This window comes from Enoplosus armatus, chromosome 10 (assembly GCF_043641665.1).
Source record: "Enoplosus armatus isolate fEnoArm2 chromosome 10, fEnoArm2.hap1, whole genome shotgun sequence".
Classification (NCBI taxonomy): domain Eukaryota; kingdom Metazoa; phylum Chordata; class Actinopteri; order Centrarchiformes; family Enoplosidae; genus Enoplosus; species Enoplosus armatus.
In genome coordinates this window covers 17,465,544-17,490,290 of record NC_092189.1, presented here as the reverse complement: position 1 = coordinate 17,490,290, position 24,747 = coordinate 17,465,544, and the positions used below count along the sequence as shown (strand labels likewise).

General features: G+C 39.5%; 1 protein-coding gene across 1 annotated transcript in view; it reads left to right on the top strand.

Moving 5' to 3' along the window:
* The window catches only part of gfra4b (GDNF family receptor alpha 4b), a 56,354-nt gene extending 32,250 nt beyond the window's left edge, over nt 1-24,104 (top strand). Inside the window, exons 2-8 of the mRNA XM_070913938.1 lie at nt 15,452-15,727; nt 15,955-16,035; nt 17,821-18,166; nt 18,921-19,030; nt 19,866-20,000; nt 23,004-23,170; nt 23,961-24,104. Coding sequence (XP_070770039.1) covers nt 15,452-15,727; nt 15,955-16,035; nt 17,821-18,166; nt 18,921-19,030; nt 19,866-20,000; nt 23,004-23,170; nt 23,961-24,104 — 1,259 coding nt within the window. The remainder of the gene's footprint in view (nt 1-15,451; nt 15,728-15,954; nt 16,036-17,820; nt 18,167-18,920; nt 19,031-19,865; nt 20,001-23,003; nt 23,171-23,960) is intronic.
* Nucleotides 24,105-24,747: the final 643 nt, after the last annotated feature.

Below are 24,747 nucleotides of genomic sequence, written 5' to 3'. Positions count from 1 at the left end.
TCACATGTGAGATATTTTACACTTATATAGATATATTCTAGTGCGAGTAGTACTTAGTAGACACTAATGATAACATCTGCACTTCACAATTAGCAAATCTGCTGTAAAATTAAAGGAACAAAACTTTTTTATTAAGATGTAATCTACAAAGAAGAAGGTTCTGTTGACGTCCTGTGATTCAGGAGTAATGAGCCATATTATAGAGGCTCTATACATACAGTCTGACAGCCTAATAAGCCATGTGTAGAAATATAGGACCCATTGCTCACCAGTTTAGAAAGATTGTATATTATTAAGGGTCTGGGGCTGTGATCTCATGCATGGCCAAATTACCCAAAAAATCCAGTAGAAGTTAAGAGAAGCAGTCTCAGATTTAAGTTTTTGGCGGCATTGTTATTGCTTTTGGGATGCTGATCCATTGCCCTGCAGTTCTCATGGTCTGCATCATAATGAGGCTCAGCTTGATATCTCTTACAGCATCACACGTTCGGCCTACGTAAGAGGAAGGGAGCTTTTGAGCCAGGTTGAGGGGAGGCGGCAAGAGGAGGAGGGTGTCTGTACGGCAGGTTTGCAGAACAAGCTGCTGCCTGAGATTACGTGCCTCAGTGCTTTTATACATGCCCTTCGAACCTGGAAGGAACACCTGTTTGGGGCTACAGAAACAACATATGGGGATGTTGTGCAAAACAAAAGGTCAAGTAAGCGCTGATGTTGCTCCCTTCAAGTCATTACAAGGCCACAAGGCGTTTTAAACAAAGGTCGTTTCAGGATTAATATCCCTTCTTAAGTATCTCTTCAATGCTGTTCGAAAGGTTATGCAGAGGGACAAGACAGAGGATTACACACGGAAATTCTTGGACTTGGACATATTATTTTATGGTATTTAATGTACTGAAATTATAATTTCAGTACAGACATTTTCAAGTGTGAATATTGTAAGAAAAGCTCCTAATTGCTACTGTCAGGTTATGTATCTTATGTGCTTTATTTCTTCTGTGAATATTCACACTGTCACCATTTTCAGTTTCATCTTTGCAAGACTTTTAAACATTTAGGTCTTGCCTTCGTCGAGTCTCGACTATCAGCGGGGGAAGTCTGTTTTTTATCAAGCAGGTTAATCACATTAATGTGGCTATATACATACATTTTTAAACAGATTAACACACCAGGAATCCTTGAATGGGCTGTTGGGGAGTTACACACATTGCATTCAGTATGAGCTAGCCTTGACGGTCTTGGTATTCAGGGACAATGGAAAGTAAGGAAAGCAACCTATGTGATTATCATACAAATGATAAAGTAGCACACAATAAAATCGAACCATGTAAACTACTGTTGGTGAATAGTTTCATAGGCTTTACCCAAGTACTATCACAATGATTTCTCTTTCTTACTTCCCTACCATTCTCCCTCTTTTGTCTTTTTCTCTTTTGTCATTAAGACCCCTTTCATAAAGGAGACACACATATGACGTCGGTCTACTTAATGTGCGTCCGACCCACTCATATAAGACAGCTGTCTCAAATTAATCTCTGGTTGTCACTGTTAGCAGAGACTCCAGTCGACAGTGTAGTTCCATACACTTAACTGCTAAACCATAAATTAGTGAATAATTAACAAACAAAAGCTAAGTTTCTTTCCATATGCATGCTCCTTTTCCTTTATCTCACCCACACTCTTTCTCCCGTTCTCGCTCTTGTTCCTTCTTTCTTTCTCTTTTTTCCAGCAGTTGGTTAAATAACAAAGCGTTGATATCATTAAATTCATTTCCTCCCCTAATATAAAAGCCAGTTCATCAAAGCAACATCCGAGTCTCATCAACATATTCAATGCTACTAGCACAGAAACACAGGGGTTTCTTGGTTAATGTAACCTTCCTATAGACTTATGTTATGGCCACCAGCTTTTCGAGCTTTGTTTCTGAGAAATCAAGTTTTTTTTATACTTTATACTTTTACCTCTGGAACAAGGGGTGTCCGAAATCACTTATCTGAATTCTCAGCTCTATTCAGACAGAAATCCGATGTCCATGTCAGTCTGAATGGGGTATAAGAAAGCAGGACAGAAACTCCACAAAAAAAGAACACTGCTGCAAAATACACCAGTCAGTGGTGATGTGATATGGCGGTGATGAGGAGATGATTGTTATGAAAGCTCTCTCTGTTACTACCACTTAGAGGAGGACTCTGTTCAGCTTCAACTTTATACTTCTTACCATCAACATTATTTTGTCACTTAGAATAGGACTTTACCTCCAGATTGCTGGGAGCCCTTTCCTCCAAATGCACTTTTTGACACTTGAGTGACGGCTATGACAATGCAAAAATTGTAAAATGTGTTATGTTGAAAAATCTTTTTCAAACGGCCTTTTGTTGAAATATTGCAGCACATCTGTCCATATGTATTTTAGAGCAGTTCTGGCAAAGTACATAAAAGCTGTATGGGCAAATTTTGATTTCAGTCCACCATAAAGATGGCAAAAACATGGGAAGAAAGGAATGAAAGCAAGTGGAATGAGGCTGGAATTACAGCACCCGTCATGTACTTATTTTGGGTTTGTGCACAGCTTGTCATATTAATTTTTTCATTCTCCAAATACACAGCTTGTTGGTTTCTGAACATTTTCTAGATTCTTTGCCATTACCTTTACAGAAACGCAGCAAACATGGTTAAGAAAGCCACTTATTCAATTATACTTTAGCTTCAGTTATGTTTGCCCTGCAAGCTATAATCCAGGCAGTCTGTTTGACTGAGTAACTATGAATTTCAGAGCTGAAATTAATTAGGACATTGTTATGGTTTATTGCCAGTGGAAGTTAAGTTGAAGTGAGTAAAAAAGAAAATTGTAATCATTTCAGGAACAGTATTGCTTTTGTTCTACAAACTGTGACAGAAATGTCTAATGGGTTTTTGTCTGAATAATGGATAGCTGTTTCAGTGAGACTCTGTTTCTGTTTACAACAAACACTTAATAGATGATAAAGCTGCAGAAGCTAGTGTCACAATGTTAACCAGAAGATTTTGAAGAGGAACAACCATACATCATTTTATATTTTACATTTTATATTACACATAAGGGCCGTAGAATAAAACAGAACAAAACATAATACTGAAAAATCATCCTAAAACAAATATCATGCAATTAAAATGCTCACAAATAATCAAATAATTACCATATAGATTAGCAGTGACTGAAAGCTTCTCTACAGCCACGCAAGGCCACATGCTATGTTATGAATCACTCCTGTGACATGCTAACGAGGAGAGGAAAATGCTGAGGCCTCACTGTCATCCTATCCTGGGTGTATTCCTAGTATTTTTCTTTAAGACTTTGCACAACACTTCAGCATCTGACTGTAAATGTCATCTATCAGTAACAGTGTTGTAAGCATGACTGACAGCTCTGAAGATGACAAATAGGTGCCCAGGTTTCAGGTCCTTGAGGAATGACTTTCACATATCCTTTGCAATCATATTGCAAATTCCCACTATGACAAGCAGCTCAGTTCCGACACACAGAAACACTAGTTAAGAAGACTTAACAAGAAATTGTTTGTTTAGCAGTGGCTGGTGTCAGACTTTATACTTCAGCCCATGTGTTGACTGCTCCTTTTGATCTCTAGGCTCTAGGCTGTGTTAGTGTCGATCCCTTTGTGACCTTTCATCTGAGGCTTTAAAACAGTGAATCACAAAGGAGCCCAAAGAAGTCGTGTAACTGAGCTACTGCAGATAACTGTTGTAGTCCCACGGGTCCCGCATGATTGACAGAGTCCTCTGCTCTGGAGTCTACCGTAACAGCTTAACATCTGGTCACGCTGACCCACATTTCACTTTTTGTCATCTTAATGTCGGCTCTGGGTGAATGATAATTTCCCTGCACTGATATTCTTTTATAAAGTGGTTTCGGTGTATGTGTGAAGACACCAATTACAGATAATGGAGGAAAATGTAGACATAAAATCAAACTGAGATTTAAGGCAGTGGTGGTTTATAAAGGCCATGCAACACATTTAAATATTTTACAGCTAAAACAGACTAGACAGTTGTTTCACATCACCAGTGTAGTATGCATCTGGACCCATAAAACTGAGAAACAGCAAAAGCACCTAGATTTATTACCATAAGCAACACTACGGAAATTGCCATGTTGCAACTCTTTATCGCAATGGAGGCAAGTGGAGGCAATCAGCTGAAAAGCCCTATCTCAAGATTCATGTGTGAGCTCCTCTCATTGTGGCTGCTTCTGCTGTATCACAACACACAACAGACGGGTCTCAAGGACTGGGGGCATGCTGGGACTCTGAGCAACACAGAGGACTCTGCTGTTGAAGAGTCTCATCAGTGAAAGTGCCCATCAATCATCGGGTTGGTATGCGTGGCCCCTCCCCCCTCCTGTAATGACTCTTGAGTGACAGCCACAGCTGGCAGGTATTATGGCCTTGCCACAACATCAGACCTGACAGAAGGTTAACACTTAATCACTTTGTTAAAGCAGCACTGCTACTGTTCCGTAAATATTTCCCTCTTATTTGTGTGAGTGCTGGGCAAAGGCCAGCTATTGTTCTTCTGTTGGGCCATTTTGGTTTTTGGCAAACATCGTTCAAACATTAAATTATTCAGCTTATTCAGGAGATGTGCGCCCATACTTGTGGTTTACAAGCATATTACAGCAATTTTATGTAAAAAAAAATTTTATTCAACTGCTCTGACATACGTTGGGCTGCAGACTCAAACTTTAAAATGTCTTTGAACTCCCAAAGTTGTTCTCTGTGTTGTGATATCTTACACAGTTTTGGAGCAATTTAAGTCAAGAGAGGCTGCTTTTACAGCCGTTTTGAGAGTGTGATGTGATCAGCTAGAGCAGTGATTCTTCTAGATCAGACAAACATTTTTAAACTGCTCAGTCCCACAGTTTTAACTCTTCAAGCACATATAGAACCTTAAAATGTAGACACAAGCCGCCTCTCTCTCCAAATGTAAACATATATCCCACAGGAGATATAGTTCTTGAGATACATACCTAAATTGATGAGAAGAGCACTGTCAAGCTCTTATCCACTGCCATATAAACTGCAGGCTGTCTCCTTCTTCACCTTCCATTTTCTTCATTTAAACATATACAGTATGTCATCATGCTCAGCTTCTGTGCTATTGTAAAAATCTTGAAAAGCTACAAACGTCAGGCCAATTAATTTCTCCTCAAGAAAATGTCAACCTGAACGGCCCAGCAGTTAGCACTGTTCCCTGATCGGGGTTTCTGTGCTAGGTTCAGGTTCAGAGTTTCGATTTTGTGCATTTTACACTCCAGCCGAGATAGCATGAAGTGTTAGCAGTAGCATTACAAACACAGTGGTTAGTCGTCCTTCTGTCTTATGACGTTGAAAGTGAAAAAAATAAGCATGCAAGCAAAGCACTCAATTAATACTAGAACTATACAAGAACAATGCTGTTCCTTTATTTCCACTTCTTCTATATGGCGTCATCAACTGGTCAGGATATTGACTTTTTTGCTTTTGCCTTTTAGGCCGATATCCATCAAGTGCATATTTAGGACCACTTGTACAAGATTCTTGATTTCACATTGTTTTTTTTTATCTAAGATGTCAATCTAACATTAGCTTAATAAACCATAGCTAGCTAATTTCAGTTGACAAAAATGGTAGCCTGCAAGAAATAGGAAACCTGCTTTTGTCTTCTTCTGTTTAAAATGAAGAACACAGTTTCAAAAATGACTAAGAACTTTAAGTGGTAATTCTGTTATATTATTATTACTATTATTGTTGTTGTAAACTGCATATGTGCCATGCTAGAGTGGAGCGCTTGATAGGCATAGCAACGGTAACTCGGGGGGCAGGGCTCAGCGAACAGGTGTTCTAGAAGACACAGTAAGAATCTAATCACCGTGGAGATGACTAATAGCAATGTTAACAAGGTTGGCGCCTGTTTATAATGCATTCTGATCTTATATAAGCGAGATGTGATTGGCAACCGTCTTGCAGTGTGACAGACGAATTTCTTTAATGAATCAGGATCAGTATTTGCCCTGCGTTTCACACCCTACATTTTAGACGAACCATCATTTGTACGCCCTGGTTGGCTGGCGCGAGCCCCGCTCAGTGCTGCAGACAGCCAGCACTTTCACAGTGAGTGAAAAACATGATGTGTCACGCTCCCCCCGCCCCTTCTGCAAGCAAAGGACGATATGCTGATAAGTTAATTGCAGCCTTTACATACCAATAGTTGATGCACTCATAATGTCACCATCTCCAAGTGAAGATAAAGCAGTCCTTGTTGTGTGACATTGAGATTGAACTTGACGAGCCTTCACACCGACATTAAAATTGGCGTGCGCACACACATACACACACACACACACACACACACACACAAAACTTCAGTCCTACTCCTAAATAATCACAGCCTATATTTTATGCACATCTGGGAAAATGAATTACATTTAACTTGATGGAAACTATTCTACATATCAAAAGAACACCTTTCATAATTTAGTTTTAAGCGATATCTCCGAGTTCAACAAAACACAATCCAACCCTATTCCTATTTGACATCCACATGAAGCTTGTTTAACTTCTCCTGCAATTATAGAATGTTGTTTATATGTTGATGAACTGCAGGATGTCTCCTCAGACCCTTTACACGTTGAGCCACTAAATTTGACAATGCAATTTTTGTCCGTCCACACCAAGCCACCATTTTTCCACACCTGAAATGAGGGCTGTGTGGCAGTGATGTTATGAAGTCAACTTTCTTTCTTTTGTTAAATTTCAGTGTAACACAATAAAAGTGTTGTCAATCTGTGTTTATGCTAGTTTTGTCAGATGACTTTGCTAGTGATTGATGTCTCTCATATGCAGCAATTTTGACAATTGATAATGACTTATTAATAATTACTGGCTTACGTCATTCTTTTTAATCAAAAATGCCCAAAATTCATTTGTTCCAGATTCTAAAATGTGAATATTTGCTACTTTTCTTAGTCTTCTTTGACAGTAAACAATATTTGGGTTTTTGACCGGACAAAACAACCAAGAACTCACTTTGGGCTGGTGAGACTTTTTCACTATTTTCTGATATTTTATAGATTAAACAATGAATTAAGACAATAATCAGAGGATTAGTTGCAGTCTCTGTACCGAAGCACTGGCTGTATTAAGACCTTTGTCTGTCTGGTGTTTTCCTCAGTTGGGAGAGAGAATTGTTTATTGTTAGTGTTGAGATCTGCTACCTGTTAGTCCCAACAAAATTACAGTGACAGTATCTGATCACTGCTCCAGGTAGAAAATTGTCATCCACAAATGATGTACTACCAGTGGAGTGAGCCTATTCCAACAGTCTTTGTCCTGTAGTCTTTCTTATGGCTCAATTGGAACAAAACAGGCTGCGGATTTGTACTTTGCTTGTATGTGTGTGTGTCTCTGTGTCAGCAGGTGGGTGGTGTTGAGCTGGTTTGAATTCTGGCACTTGGCCCAGGGCTTTAAGACTATTTCAGCCTGCCAGTGATATAAGCCTCAGGTGGTTCAGAAAGCTTTTAGAAACCACCTGAGGAGGAACGGTTAAGGCTTTTGCAGAACACACACACATCAGTGGAGTATGTTGCTTCGGTTTCACCTCAGAGAGGTAAACAATAGAGTGATGGCTGAGATTTTCAGGCAGTCTCTTTTCAGGTTAGCTTAAATTTAAGTGTTTACACCAGTGCCACGTCTGTTTTTCAGATATCTATCAATGAAATGATAAATTATGTTTTTGCTTCACCTTTGGTTTTGGCAAGAGCCGGCCCTTCTAATGTTTCCTTGTGAGTAGTGTTTAGCCAATCAGGACCCACATACATTAAACTCTGTGTAGGTTCAAGACTACAACTGCACAAGGGCAAACAATATGCATATTCTTTGTATCACATTAATGAAATGTTCACAGATATCAATCATTGTCAAATTGTCTCTTTGTACATACAAACATACATGCTGTGTCCTCCAAAAGGCTTTAGATCATTCACAAATGACATTCTGCAAAGAACCATAGTTTCACCTTTGTAAAATCCTCGTACAACACCAGAGCAGTGGCTATTTACAGCACACACAGTATCATTAATTCATCACACATGCACCTGTAAATCATCAGTGATCACCATCAAACATCAAATGGACAATGATGACGATTTGGTGATAATGATTTAGTTTATATCCCTTATGTTGAAATGAGTGCCACCATGAGGTTCACATTTGTGGTTCTTAGTGAAATGTTTCGACAACTATTGGATTGTCATTTGGTACAGACACTAATTTCCCTTACAGGATGAATTTTAATAATTTTGGTGATCGCCTGATTTGAATAATCAAAGAAATACCTGTAAAACTAATGATATTCCAATCAGCCTCAGCTGAACTTTGTGTTAAGTTATAATTAACACACTAAACTAAGAGCACGGTAAATGTTATTCTTTATTATTCTTCCTGTTGAACCCCATTCCTCCTAATTACATAAGTATTTAAGGCAGATTCTGTCGAGAGAAATTATCTTCACTGAATGTCTCTTGCATTTTTGCTCTAAATCTTGGTTCTTACCCTGTGGCTATGAGAACACTTCATCCAGGCAGTAATATGATCTCATGTGACTTTAACTGAACGCCACTGCCTGAGTCCTGTCAAAGTTGTGGCTGATAGAGGTTGATTAATGTCTTAAATTACTTAACACTCCTTTAAATCCCAAACCCCTTAACCTCTAAGCTACCTCTGCACACATGTTCTCATTCAAAGACCAAAACTCAAACTGGTTCTCAAAAGGATAGTACAACGAGAACACAAACACTGACACACACACACACACACACACACACACACACACACACACACACACACACACACACACACACAGGCTCAAGCTGTTACTAGTCAGCTCGTACTCCGAAGAGACAAACAAACTTTAATGCTACAAGACCTTTGCAACTGTGCCAGTCAGTCTTACAGCATCTAGGCCTTGGATCAAACTGACAGGGGTGCTCACTCGAAGCAGCGATTCAAGTCATGAATAACAACCACCATCTTCAGCGCGTTCAGATATAATCTTTTGTTTACAATTCATTCCTTTCACACAGCAGCCCTTGCATTACGGGATCAATCTGTGCGTTTGTTTCTTTTTTCAAACTGCACAGTGAGAATGCGAAATTCAAAAATATGGGGGGAAAGTAATCTGAGAAAAAAAAACACAGGAAAGAGTGAAATGCACACGGTCGAAAAGAAAACATGCCCGTGTTACTACATGGTGAGTGATTAATATTAAGCATATTTGTCATTGTAAGCGCCTTAGGGGAGAGACGTAGGCACATGCAGCATAATAAAGAAGAGGCTATGACATTGGGTTTATTATCAATTCATTACAGTGGATTTAGAGTAGCAGATTGCAATACTGTTGTTTTTTTACGTGTTGAGTGCCTGGTAATGCTTGATACTCCCTGAGATTATGTATATTTGTTATTGACTTACATGTCCTTATGCAGTGTTTGTGTCCATGTTTGGAGATGGGGAAAGCAATGTGAGTTAAGGCTCGGCTTCCTTCAGTACAAACTGGGGGACCATCTCCTTTCTGGCCTGAAGCTCCTCTGACGGAAAGCAATGATTAAAGACAGGGGTGGTGGTGTTGGTGTAGGAGGGGAGATGGTTATCAGGGAGCTAAATGGCTCCTATTCGGGATCTGATGCTATCTTTGAGACGTCACCTAGAGGGGTACAGGTTTTCAGTGCTTTACTTGAACAGTTACTTTGTCAGAAATACAACAGAGGAGTAACTGGTATATCTGTGAAGCCACGTTGTTTTAATGAAGAAGTCAGACAATAATAATAGCAACTGCGTTTGATTTCTTGCTGCACACTGCGCGAAATAATTTTCCACACAACAGCAGGTGTGCATCACATCATGTCTTGTATTCAAAACAGATCCGCTGACAGAAAATGCTGTAAAAAACCATTGTCTTGTTTTGATATTGCATTTTTGATGAACAATCGTGGTCAGTTAGCTACAATAGAGAGGTCGACCATAAGTGGTATCAAAAACAGAGTTTAATTTCATCGAAATCTTAAGAATTATAGCTTTAATGTGACACTGGACTTGTATACACAAGAATAGGAGTGTTGTGTAACTCTTTGTGTCATGTTACAGAAATCATGATGATTAAACTTTTCCATTTTTGCCAAGGTGGCACTTGGTGCAGCCTATAAAGAAGTTAATTACAGTTGGTGTAAACATAAAGTTCTCACAGCAGACATTTTGAATTTGCTTATAGTGGAAAGCATGATCATAGTCCAGCTCTGTCCTCCTGTTATGTACTACAATTTACTTCATACAAACTTTTGGAAAAACATAATTTTCTTAAAAATCGCGATGAATTAATTGGTTAAGTAATATAGTAGGATGTCAATACAGTCTACACTAACAAAACTACCTGCCTGATATAAGCAGACATAGACGATCCATCTCATTCGTTCAAGCAGAGCATCTCATTCATGCATGTCGTGAGGTGATTACTATAAGCTGACTTCTACAATCATTAATCGCATTCAAATCAGTCAGTGAGGCAGTTTTTGTAACACAAACTCTGTCACTTAAGGCCCTTCATACTACTGCTGATGTGAGTCGTTTACTCCTATCTGCTATTGGTCGTCCCTCCATCACCAGAGTATCCTCTGTTCCCGTTTCTTACTACCTGCTTTTGATGGCATTTCCTGTCTTGTGCCTTAAGTACTGTATATTGCATACCTAAGTGGTATGTGTGTGTCAAGATTACTGTCTTTTCTGACAGAAGACAGCTGCATATCCATTCACTGCCAACAAGAACCTTTAATGTGCGCACCACTGACTCAACTGGTGTTGCTGAGATTGTTTGCTAATGTGAGAACTGTTCTGAGTAAATCATTTATGTGGAAATCTTACAGGCAGCATTTTAAAAGTTGAAAATAACCTTAGTTGGAAAAGGCTGAATGGATAATTTTTGAAGCTAAAAAATGTTATGTGTGCCACATATAAGCTACCTAGCTTATTCTGATTAAAGTGTGAATGCTTCTCTTTTCAAAACTTTGAAGCTAAATGACTAAATGGCTTTTCTTGGTCTTCATGTGCTATTTGTTTGATGTCTAACCTGAAGTATGAATGGAGCTGACATTGCTTTATTTTGAATGTAGATGGATATTTTGCCAAATTCAATCTACTCTGCTTTGATGTCTGAAATTACTAATTTTGTGCCATAAAAGCAAATAATGTTGTCTTATGCAGAGCATCAGACAGCAACATTTTATAACAGAAAACATACAGGCTACATCTTTGCAAGGATGATTCATAAACCGGTGGAACAATGTATACTCCCTTATGCCAATAACTTAAGAGAAGTTGTAACTGATAAAGCAAACAAAGTATATAGGACACGTAAAGACCTACATCCCTTTCACAATATGATGAACTTCACTTTTCTCTCAAAGGCAAAGTGCTTTACTTAAAGAGCTTAATGTGACCAGCAGAAGATCAATAAAGAATAAGACCAGCTTTAATATTCACTTGGATTTTATTAAAGTGTGCCATTTCTAACCCTTTACATTTTAATGACTTTTGATGAATGTCTTTCTCCTCTCAAAAATCTCTCTCATCTGGCTCAAGTTGATATTTCAAAAGAATACAGACACATACTAGAAAAATGTAGTTTTTGAAGAAAATAAATGTGATTGATTAAAGCTTCTTTTACAGCTTATATTGCTTGAAAAGATGTGGCAAAAGGAGAATGACCTGTAAGAAGTACTGTTACAAGTACTTTGAAAGAAAAAAGGACTCATGAGCAAATGCATATGTTCAGCATGTATAAATGGGGACATTAATTGCTGAACTTGACCAGGCCTGCCACCAAAACTAAATGCAGCTGAATAAGCTTTCAGAGAATGAGCAGCTGAAGTATATTTTTATAATAACAACATATCAAACGACAATGTGAAAAACAATGTGACAATGTGAAAAACAATGTGACAATGTGAAAGGGGTCGCTCATAGTGATGAGAATTATCACTTGAATTGGTTATTGCAATAGATGTGCTAAATGCTCTTAACATTGTAAAGTTTGAACTACGTTTCTGGCTGAAAGTATGCAGAAGTAATCACCAAAAACACACACACACACACTTGCATCATGTTGCCAAACACCCTTTGTTAGGCAGCCATCAGTGTGGAGGCTGCTCACTTCATGGTGAAGCTGCTAGCTTCAATCCAACCATCAAGATAATTTACAAATCTTAAGAGCTCTGAATCAAAGGTGATGCTCATTAAGTGCACCATACATTACCCCCCCCCCACACACACACACACACACACACACACACACACTCCCTGCTTTGTGCGTATATAAGAGTGAGGGTAACATTCCAGCTGACTTCATTAAGTTTCATTTTCCATTTTATCTCTCCTGAAGTGGACCATTAAGTCCGTGCGCAGGGGTAACTGATCAGCTAATCTGCCAGTGATTTATGTGGCAGGGAAACTGAGGACTTAACTGAGCCTCAGAACACATTGATTACTGACATGGTTAATTGGCTAAACCCACCGGTACATTGAGACAGGCTTATTGGAAATGTCAAATCAAGCGGCTCATTTGCATTCATGATGTATGGTGTCTATTCCAGCTTCTGCCCAGGCAGCACAAACTGACACACATAGCAAGGAGGGCCTGGGAACTCTGCCTTGAATTTGCAACTGACCATCTGGCCTTCCAGGACGCTGGCGTGGGTGGGAACTCCCCCCCCAGCATCCACATGTCTGTATTGGATGCACTTAGCTGACATGTGCCGAATAGGGGATGGGAACTTGGAATACTCCTGATGTTAGTGAGACTCACTTCACCTTTGGGGTTTGTGTAAAGATGCAGCTTTGAAAGCACATGTAATTGATTAAACAGTGATAACAAATGGAAAAAAAATATGTTGAGTTATTACTATTTCTTTCTCCTTGATAAAACATAATTTCAAACCGCACGTAAACATGCCATATAACACAACAACAATTGTGGAGAGCAGGAGCAGCTACTAACAGAACCAGAATCAGTTTTTCTAGAAGCCATTGTACTTTTTTCGGTAGCAGTATAATAAAAAAAAAAACATCAGGGAGTGCAACAGTAGAAAGACTCAAAAGACGAGTGGCAGCTCTTTTGTAAAAATTCACCACCTCCACCGCAATTAACTCCAGCAAGTGTCTGTACTCTATGTGGCTTATGAGCTCTATGACTTCTCCAAAGACAAAGTTATACTGCTAATTGTCAACATTTTATACCTGGGGTCAACATCTTGAGGAGTATAATTATGTTTGTGTAGAAATCATATTGCTCCATCTTCCATAAATGCCTCGCTCTCCAATAGTTTGTTTTTAAGTTAAAATCTTTATGATCCCAAATGTGCTCTCTATAAACATAAATAGGAAATGTTGCTAATTAATGTGTCTTGCAAGTCGCAAAATTGCTGATACTGATGTTCACTGACAATGTATTTAAACTCAAACAAACGCCTGTGAACATGATGCAGGCAGTGATTACAATTCGACTCAAACTCGATACACAGCAGGATATAAAAGGCACAGTAAATTACATATACACAACAATTCCATATGAACATGCTGTTTCCAAGACAAGGGACAAAGGGACCATAACATAATATAATGCAGTCATAATGCATTTCCATTTGTCTTCCCTCATGATTTCCCTACCAACAACGCTACAACTACCTGTACTAGTATCTACATGACTTAAACATAAATTTCACCTTTTCTATTGATCCCACATGTTTACCCAAAGTACTTATCCTGCCATTCGAGCCCAGCGATGCAAAAGAATACCAACAACCCCCATTTCACCAGCTGTCACGTTGGCGCATTAAGATAGAGTTCAATAAACGAACATGGTACTGCATAGGCTTCGCAGCAGCAGATGAATATCTATAGTACTTTCACTTGTTAATGTTCTCTGTATATTTTGTACATGACACACACCTATTATTCAAGCTCTCTGGCTCGCTGAATAGCCCTGACTCATGCAGTAGAACTGAGGGAGTCAAAGCTACTCAGGACAAGGTTCGTCAGTGAATCAGTGAGAGAGCATGGTTTAGCTTCTGTATAAGCCTGCTACTCAAGATCTTTCATATAATACATACATAATCAGCATGCATCAAAAATACAATATTCCATAACTTATACTCTGTGACAAGTTAGTAAGAATTCCTAAAGCACTTCAGCCTTGAGGCCGTTTTCTTCACAATATGGCAGCAAATGCTGCAACCTGCAGCCCCAACTATAAGATACTGGAGAGTCACAAAGCATGTTATCCACTATAATGAATTCAAGCAAAGTTATTATCAACTTATAACAGCTCATACAAAAACTATTTTCATAGAGAGATTTCGGGTGAAGAAATAATGTACCACAGCCACAGAGCCAAGAGGTGATCTGCTTTATACAATTGTCTGTTTTTGGTTGCAAAGAGAGTTCTGTATTCATTAATTCCCCAGGCTTTTAACTATCAAGGTTCACTTTAATTGTGAAGTATTTAGTGATCAGTATGCTTTTCTTCATTCTACTTTACAATCCGCTAGCTGGTGCGGCTGTGGCTCAGGAGGTAGAGTGGGTCATCCACTAGTCACACAGGGTTGGCGGTCCGATCCCCAATTCCTCCTGTCCACACCTCAGTGTCCTTGACAAGACAATGAACTCCAACTTGCTCCCATTGGTCAAAATTGTAAATTTTAAAGTGCTTTGGAATAACATGCTATATAAATGCATTGTATAAATTAGTTTAGCATGCTAACATTTGCTAATTAGCAGTACAGCTTTGGTCATAAACCAAATTATTGGACAAATTAAAACACAAATGCCAACCTCTTGGTGGACAGACCGACATCCCTAGAGCTAGGCGGCTAAAACCACAAAACCTCCAGTAAATTCCTTCTTGATTGTCTCTCACCCTGAAAATAGTGGACTGAACACAGTCCATCACACGCAATATCTTGAATGCCTACTCAGAGTGTCATCAAACTTCGGATGCATGATGCATCTCAAAATGTGAGGCAACAGAGCAATGAGATGCAAAAACTTCATCCATTGAAATACCACCAGTTGGTATTAGAGGAGTGCTGTAATGATTACAAGCAAGATAATTTCACCTATACATGCTCACATTTTCAGGATCACATAATAAGTTGATTTAACTAACAATATCCCCTTACAACAGTTTTCCCCCTCAAAATGTTTTTTCTACTTTCCTGCCCTCTTCCCGTCTTATTCCTAACATTTTTGGCTGATGTTTCAGCCTGCTTCTCCTTTATTCCTCATTTCCGTCTCATCTCATAACCTTACACCTCAATTGCCATCTCAAATCCCTTATCTTTCTGCTCTCTGTTGTGCTTTGATTCTCTCTCTCACAGCTCTGTTGGAGGTTATACTGGCCGGCAGAGACTGCCTGGTGGCTGGAGACTCGTGCTCGAGTGATGAGACTTGCAGTCCACGTCTGCGGACTTTGCGTCAGTGTGTGGCAGGCAATGGCAGCGTGAAGCTGGGCCCCGGTGCCAGGAGCCAGTGTGCCAACGCAGTGTCCGCCCTACTGTCCAGCCCATTACATGGCTGCCAGTGTAAACGGGGCATGAAGAAGGAGAAGACCTGCCTGAGCATCTACTGGAGCCTTCATCAGTCCATCATACATGGTCAGCACTTACTGGATGACGTCTACACAGCACGCTTAATTTTACAATTCATTGTTTACATAAAGTAGTTGAAGTTTGTTAAAAATAATACAGATGAAACATTAATAACTGGAAGACTTTTATCTGTGCATAAATTAAGATTTAGTGGCTAAAAGAAAATCACAACATGAGAGAATTATTCATGTTATTCAAGCCAATGTTTCTACCTGTGTCTGTTATTCTTGTAGGACTCAACCTGGTGGAGAGTTATCCCTATGAGACAGTGCACAGGGATTACGACTACGTCCGCTTGGCCTCTATTACAGCTGGCAAGTTCTCTGACCTTAATTAACTTTCACCTTGTTTTATACCATTTTACCCTTTGAAGATGTTTTGTTCCTTCACTATTACAAGACTAGACTGAATCTTCCCTGGAAGCATGCCCACGGCTGTTCTTCAGACACAGTTACACAACTATTTACATTCATCTGAACACAATGTCAGCATCCAGAATTATATCTTTGTCTTCCGGTTGTTGGATGGGATGGCAACCTTATTCATTTGCCAGACTCAGTTGAAATAACATAATCCATGACTGTCAATGAATACTAATCCAGGCATTGTTTCTTATAGCCTCAGGCTCATATAACAATGCAATCTCATTGAATTGATTAAAACAAGCTGAAACTCTGAAAAGCAGATTACATCTTGTGGAAATGAAAATAACAAATCCAGCATTAAATGACAACAACATAAACTAAATATGCCTTTTTTACTTGTTCATGTGTGAAAGGTTTACTGAAGCTTACATTTAAGCAAGTAAAACAACATTAGTTAAAAGTAGGGTAAGGCAACAAAAACTAATGTTAAGATAATTATTTGTTCATGGTTACATAAGAGAACATTCAGGAAGAAATGAAAAAGTGACTCGCATTGGAAAGTTTGTTTGCATGAGTTTCAACCCAGAGTCAAAGGCATATGTAGGCCAAACATCCATCTACCAATCTGACCAACTGATGACTCATCTGTGAAGCAAGCATCTCAAATAGGTCAGGTGGTTGCTCATTTCCCAGGCAGCATGTACACAAAAGGTTCATTCAGAAGTTGCCACACGGAGGACCAGGGTTCTCTCTTTCCCCCAAACATGACCACTCATAAAATCTGCTTCCTGCTTTATTCACTGTTGCAAGAGAGCAGGAAGTTGTCTTGATGTTTTTGTTGCAGATCGCATAATACTCGCATGACTCTAGTTACACTTGTTTTCACATCTGATTCTAAACATAATTGGATAGCTAATATTTTATGCATTTCCTGAATATTATTTAAATCAGCGTCTGCATTGCTTTATCTTGCTCTCTGTCTCCTACTTAATTGCTGGTTACATGTGATGTCAGGAATTCGGTTAATAACACAGTTGTCAGTGACTATTAGGGCACAAAAAAGACTCATCTGTAACATCAAATGCAAAGTACAATAGACCAAATAATTAACGACTGCTGACATAAGCTGCAGCAACACACTTTTAAGCCTGATGGCCATTGTTAAGGGCTTTCAGGCTGAACTCACATTGAAACACCCCTAAATTATAATCAGATCAGAAGGTTTGATAAAAGCAAATTGTGACTGTTTGTACATCTGCACAATTTCCAATAATACACACGATTGGGCGCTTGTGTAACATTGAAATAAAAAATGGAGGAATAGCCATAGTTACTTCGTAGTGATTCACATTTTGCAGATAAGAGGACGAGAGGGTTTTGCAACAGACAGTGGATAGACGTCACTCTACTGAATATCAAAATGCAGTATGTACTTTTGAAAAATGGCACACCAGTTGATGTCAAAAGTCTGGTTGTGCATATTGCCAGCTATCATGATCATTTTAATTACTAGGATGGAAAGCATTCAAATAATGCAAACACACCCACTCCGTTATACTTATACATGTTCCTTAAAAGAGAAATTGTTCTCTTTTCATAAACTAAAAAATAAACTGAGAACATACCACAGGTCACATACGCTCTTACCCATATAAACACAAAAATCTTTTGCTCTATTGCTATGATTCTTCTACTGATATCTACACTTTTCTCTGACCTTACTTCCATCCACAGACTCTGATGTTGGCATGACAACTGTGAATCGCTGCCTGGATGCAGCAAAGGCTTGCAATGTGGACGACTTGTGCCAGAAGCTCCGCACAGAATATGTCTCAGCTTGTATCAAACCCACTGCCAAGTCGGGTCTGTGCAACCGGCCTAAATGCAATAAGGCTCTGCGCAGGTTCTTTGACCGAGTCCCTGCCGACTACACACACGAACTGCTCTTCTGCCCCTGTACGGACACAGCGTGCGCAGAGCGTCGAAGGCAGACTATTGTACCCAGTTGCTCTTACGAAAGTGTGGAAAAACCCAACTGCATTACACAGATGAGGATCTGCAACGCTGACTATGTGTGCAGGTTAGAACGGAGCTAAAGGGAAGATTTAATTGACTCCCATTTATTTCAACAACAGTCTTTCTCTAATGTCTATTACAGATATTAAAGTTATTTCTCACTTAGTCATAGCCTCATATGGATACAATAAGATATTGCCATAATATGATCATAATCTCCAGTTTTGTTTAATTTAATGATCCACCAGCGGATCAGCGGAGCCAGTGTTTCATCGTTCCCAGTTTAGACAAGTAGTCCTTGGGTACAGATTTTACATATACTCACCATACATATTTGGGCCAGTGCTGTTCAGTATTATGGCTCTTTGAAACCAAATAAACAGCCATTCAATCAACAAAATGGCCCGCTGTTTTACCCTAAAGCTTTCTACCACCATTGGTTAGAACACCCCAGAGAGCCCGTTGGAATAACACATTAAATATTTAGCACAGATAAAGAGCCAGATGGATCAGAGTTATCGCTCATTGCTATCTCTGGTCATGGCCATTATTTTTCACAGCCCCATTACACTCAGAGGGCTTTACTAATGATCCCAGGTCTGGGGGATGAAATATATTATTCTTTCTATCACTTTCACATTACAGTCCAATGCTTTCAGTCTTCACCACGGCTAACAATATTTCTTTGTGTCAGAGTGGCAAACTCTTAATTAAGTTGAAGTAGAAAGAATGTACGAAAGAGAACCAGCAAACTTTTTTCTTAAAACAATACTGGGATCTATCATGTTCTTGCTAACCACTGCCCGTTGCTTCTGTAGGTCTCGTCTGGCACAGTTTCAGTACGATTGCGAACCCTCCGAAATGTCTGCCAGTGGCTGCAAGCAAGGGAACTATGGAGCCTGTCTCCTCGCCTACACAGGGCTCATAGGTATGTGCACACCTGAGAGGTAACACACTGAGAGCGAACCCATAGAGGAGAGGGAAAAATGAAATGAAATGAACAGGTGGAGGAGGAAAGAGACAGTATGTGGAAGAAGGAATATGACATATGCTGAGTTATGGAAGGAAAGAGAAGACTGTGCAGCGACAAAGAGGCAGGAGTGAGCGAAAGCCAGCTAGAGGGTAAATGAATAAATACAGAACAGGTTAAGAGCGAGTGGGAGAACGAAATGAAACTTCTAATTCTAAACCAAAAGACACAAGTTCAACATGGTCTGAAATACAAAAGCATAAAAAACGCTCATTACAGAAAAACAGAGGCTCTTTACACATAGCAAGTTGCGTTTCATTTGTTTTATAACAGTTCGTAAAAGAAAAAGATCAGCCACTTCTTTTCCACACACTGGAGAGAGGAGCTAACCTAATGCATTTCAAGAACCTCAAATGGTGCCCCTCAGCACAAACACACACTTTTCATTCCTGTCTTGTATTTATTAAAGCACTTGAAATCCCACCTCCACTATGTTGAAGAAAAAAAAAACATTTACAGAAAAAAAAAATCTCAAAGCCAGAGACTTTGTGACCTAAAAAAAGAGAAAATTTTAGTATTTCTCAGTGTCTCTCTATTATATCGTACGAGTCAGCACACAGCCAGTCTAACCAACAATACACAATACTAGATCAGCCCTGTGCATCAGGTCAGCGTATAATAAATGCAGCGTCCATTAATGTTTCAGATAATAAAGCACTATGAATACAGTGTAACAACTCAAAGGAGAATGAATATTTAATACTGATTGAGGCCTGGTGTGGTCTCTCTGCAGGAAGTACAATAACTCCCAACTATGTCGACAACTCCACGTCCAGCGTGGCTCCATGGTGCTCCTGCTCAGCCAGCGGGAGCCGGAGAGAAGAGTGTGATAACTTCCTGGGATACTTCACCGACAACATCTGTCTCCGTGAGTGTCACTCTTTCCACAATCTACTGGAAGGTACTGACTCAGGTTTTTGGGGTAGAGGTTGTGTTTGTATAGAGGTATTGGGGGGGGGTAAAAAATGCGACTGCTATTTTAGTGTCCTGTTTAACCAGTGTCGTGCAGTTCAAGGGAAAGAGCTGATATGTATTTTTTCTCCAGGATACACTTAGGTCTGTTTCTGGTCATGACTCACTGACAATTTAGAACAACCAAGTCTCTTCACAGGAAAACTAGGCCAAACAGCAGTGAGACACCACATGTACTGTAAAATACAGTTTCTATTTAGCTCCAAGGACGCAAACTCATCAGACTGCAATGATGAACAGCTTGTCTAAGATCAGAATTGCACTTATTTAACTGTTTATCACAATAGCAGTTATATTTTTCAATTCCTGCATTCAAATACAAGTTGCATGTGTCGTACACCCTAAAAACAATAATTCATTTTTCAAATATACTCGGGGTATTACAGTGAAAAAATCCCAAAAAGTATTTTCCTTATAGACCACTATTATAAAAGAGACATCTGTAAAACTGAAGGGACGCATCAAACTGCAAACAAGGTCAATTACGAGTCTTTCTATTATTAATTTTTTATCCATGGAGGTTTTTTATTTGTAAAACTTTCCTTGAGCTCAGGAAAGCGATTTAAAATTCTGTGACGTCATCACAATATAAAGTCTGTGGGCCAGCGGGAGAAACACTACAGCGCATATTCAACTGACAGAGCTGTTGGGATTCAGTGAGACAGATGTTTCTCAGCATGCTCAAATAGCAGCAGAGCGTGATGTACTTAAATCAGAGATCCTGTTTTTTTTTTGTGGAATTAACAGTATGCTCTCTCTCTCTCTCTCTGTTCCTCTCCTTCCCGTTTACCCGCTCACTTCATCTTCTCTCATTATTAATAATCCCCTTCACGCTGTTTCCTTGGTAATTCCACCTGGGTGTTCAGACAGTCACTTCTTTGTGAATTATAAGTGAGCTGGCCCTGTGATTGTTAGGTAATTGTATATTTATTAAATCTCCTCCAAACACCTGATGAACTCTTCTTTGAATTTATTTTACAACCAGCAAACTCATGAAAACTTTCTTCAGAAAACTGCTGATTAGTTTGGACACGAATATCTCCGTTTTGTACATTTTTCAAAATGTAGTATTAACATCGAAACCAAACAAAAAAACATATATTGCTTTTTATACTTTGTTTATTTACATATTGTGCACATAGGCTACTGTAACTGCTCTCTAACTGGCACCAAATACACATTGGTCAGCACAGTCATAAATCACTGTCTTGTGACTATGATAAAATGGTGGTGTGTGTGTATTTTGGCACAAAGATGCTTTGATGTAAATGCTAATATCAACATGCTGACAATGCTCACAGTGAATGTGCTAATGAATGTGCCAATGTTTTGCAGGTATAATGTTAACCATGTTCACCATCTTAGTTTTTATCAGGCAAATATTTGTTAATTCGCACTAAACAGAAAGTACAGCAGAGGCTGACGGGCATGACATTAGTTTTTCAAGTATTTGGTCATAATCCAAAGTATTGGACAGATTAAAACTTTGACTTGATGATGGTGCTGGATGAAATGTCAGCGGCTCACCATAGCCATAACAAATCATCCTGTGGAGGACACATGAATGTCTGAACCAAATTTCATGGCAATCCATCCAACAGTTGTTGAGACTGTTTCACTCAAAACCACAAATGTCAAACTCATGGTGGGGCTAGAGGAAAAGTCCGGGGATCACAAAAGTCAGTGGGTTACATCGTCTGGGAATCATGAATATCTGTACAAGATTTCATGCTAATCCATCCAGTGGTTTTTGAGATATTTCAGTCTGGACCAAAGTGAGCGACTGACCAACTAACCGAAAGACTGACATTGCAGTCTATAGAGCTACGTCGATAGCATGGTTAAAAATACAGCAAGGAGTTGAGGGTATAATTGCATGTGACTTAACATGGTGTGATCTGTTCCCAGTTCTGTTAAGGCCTGAGGTTTGCACCTCCAAATATTCAGCTGTTACAGCCACTAAGGAAAGGTTCTGAAATATGAATGGTAGGGACAGCTGCAACAATGAGACTAAAGATGGCAGAAGATTTAACACTACTAAAATCAACATATGTATCAAAAGAGTACCATATAGAAAACGTGTTCAACACTGCATGTCAAGTAGTATGGATTACAGTAAGAATGGTGTTGATAACGGAGTTAAGAAGGTGAGCTGAGCAATTTAGGAACAGTAATAAATAAATTATATTACATAAATAATGGAAACACTAACATGGATTAAAGGTGAGCACATAGGATCACTTCATAATAGGGTGCTACATCAGCCTTAATCCAGAAGTCCTATATGGAGTGTAATTTATTGTGCCTTCTGTTCTTCTACCGTGTTTCTTTATGCTAATTCTCACCCTAACGCCATCTTTCCATTACTCTTATGACCTCTGCTCTGGAGAGTGAATAATTAATGGTCCTTATTATTGACCTCAGCAAGTATATATCTATCATTGAACCTGTACACACAATGGGTATCTTTGCTTGGTGTGTGCGGCGAGGTGAATCTTTGGCCAGTCTTTCCTCGGGCCCCCTGCCTAGAAGAGATACAGAGAGAGGTCTCAGAGTTGTTTGGCCAGTGCAAATGGTCTATGAGTTAATGAGGTCGATGTAGAGAGGCAGGTGCAGCTTGGATACTTGAAGAGAATACTGAGTATTTTCTGTTTTCGTTTTTTCTCTCTCTCTCTCTCTCTCTCTCTCTCTCTCTGTCTCTCTCTCTCTCTTGCCTCCGCTGACCAAATCCAAACGAGCTCTGGCCCAGCAAAAAGCTCATGCTAAATTTACAATTCAGAACCAGAGGCCTCAGCCGTGATTGAATAAGACATAAGTGGAACTTGATGAAAACATATCAAGACAATGCCGCTGAATGTGCTAACAGTTTTGCTTTACTGTGCTATGCCTCATGTTTCAGGGAACGCTCTCATGACGTTTGGAAGTGAATCAGACCAGCAGCCGACTCTCAGCCAGTCCAGTACACCCAGCTCCGGCCACAGCAGCAGAGAAAACAGGAACACTGCTTCTCCACCAGAAACCATGGAAACTATGAGGAACATTCTGGATACAATAATACCAACACAGGTGTGCAGTTTTCTTGTCCTGGTCAGTGTTCAACAGCTTCACACAGTCATACATTTAGCAGTGAACTATCTATTTTAAAGCCACTATGTGTGGAATTTTTGCGTGATTATTATAGTTTCACTTATGTTTGGATGTGAAAATCCCAGTAAAAATTGGTGCAGTTTTATTTTTCAGTCATTCATTTTCAATGTCAATGGATGAATCCATGGTGTCGTTTTTGATACTACCACTGTGGGCATATGTTTCCAAATTCTACACATTGTGGCTTTAATTATTTTTCCTTCTGTGTCACTGCAACAACCAAAGAGGTAAATCATGTGAAGCTGATTATGATGTTTTTCAGGCTATGAAAATTTTAATGCATCATTTGGCACATCCACAGTAATATAAAGTAATACTGAAGTCAGACTACACAATATCAGCAAATTAATAGCCTGTAACATCATCCTCAGGTCACGAGCATTATTTCAAATTAATTATACCTGTGGGTGCAATACCCTCTACCCATATACTTACCCACCCACACATCCACCCTCTTTATATGGACTGGGGGGGGTGCAGCGTCCACCTTCATTGCCAAGTGACGATGAATAGTTCCTAGGTTCCTAAAAATGTAATTACATACATAATTATTGCAGACATTATCACTAGCCTGCTTTTACATGATGTGTAATGATGATCACCTGAAACTGAGGGGCTGTTTGTAACACATTATAATATTAGCAGATCATCAGCATTGGACTATCCAAAAAAAGAGCAGCCACAAACAAATATCTCTGTCTCCTCCCAGGCGCTGGGAAATGAGCTACTAGTGGGCCAGTCCACCCTGCCATCCAACAGCCTCCCAAACTCTGCTTCACCTCCCAGCCTAATGCTTCAAGCTGCCTTTGGCCCTCTGTTGTTGCTCCTTCATCTGCTCAACAATGGACACTAAAGACTGCGGGGGGAGCGTGCAGAGGACCCTCCTAATACCAAGCAGATGGGAGGACCAGTGCAGCTCAGAGGAAAATGGACCGTGTGGCATTACTCCTCCCTCTAAATATGTACAGAAATTCTGTTTTTCTATTTTTGTGTCGACGTGGTTCAGTTCCACCTGCCAGTGTTCTCTCTTCGAGTGTGGGACACTTACGCAGACTGAAGCCAGTCTGTACATTTGTACATTGTCGTCGCGATCAAATCAAGCCGAAATGAAGTCAGAGTACCGCTTTTGTGGACTAACCCAGCGCTCAGCTATCCAACTGTATCCATTTTCAAGAGTTACTATGAAAATATAATGCAGATATGTATGATACAAAGACATGAAGTATGTCAGTACCTGTGAAGATTTATATCATCAACAGAAGCTCTTATTTGAAATATTTTAAAGGAAAATGGTTGGAGTATACCAGTGAACTTTGTGTCTGCTCTATACTCAGTGATTGGGAAGCTGCTGGAGTATATGGGGCTTTAACACCACTCTCCTCCAGTGACTGAAAGAGGACCATTATTTCTGATCAATACTGGAATAGTGGAGAGACAATGGAGCAACATTTTGCTCAGACATCTTTGACAAATGCCCTGATTCTTAAATGTCCATC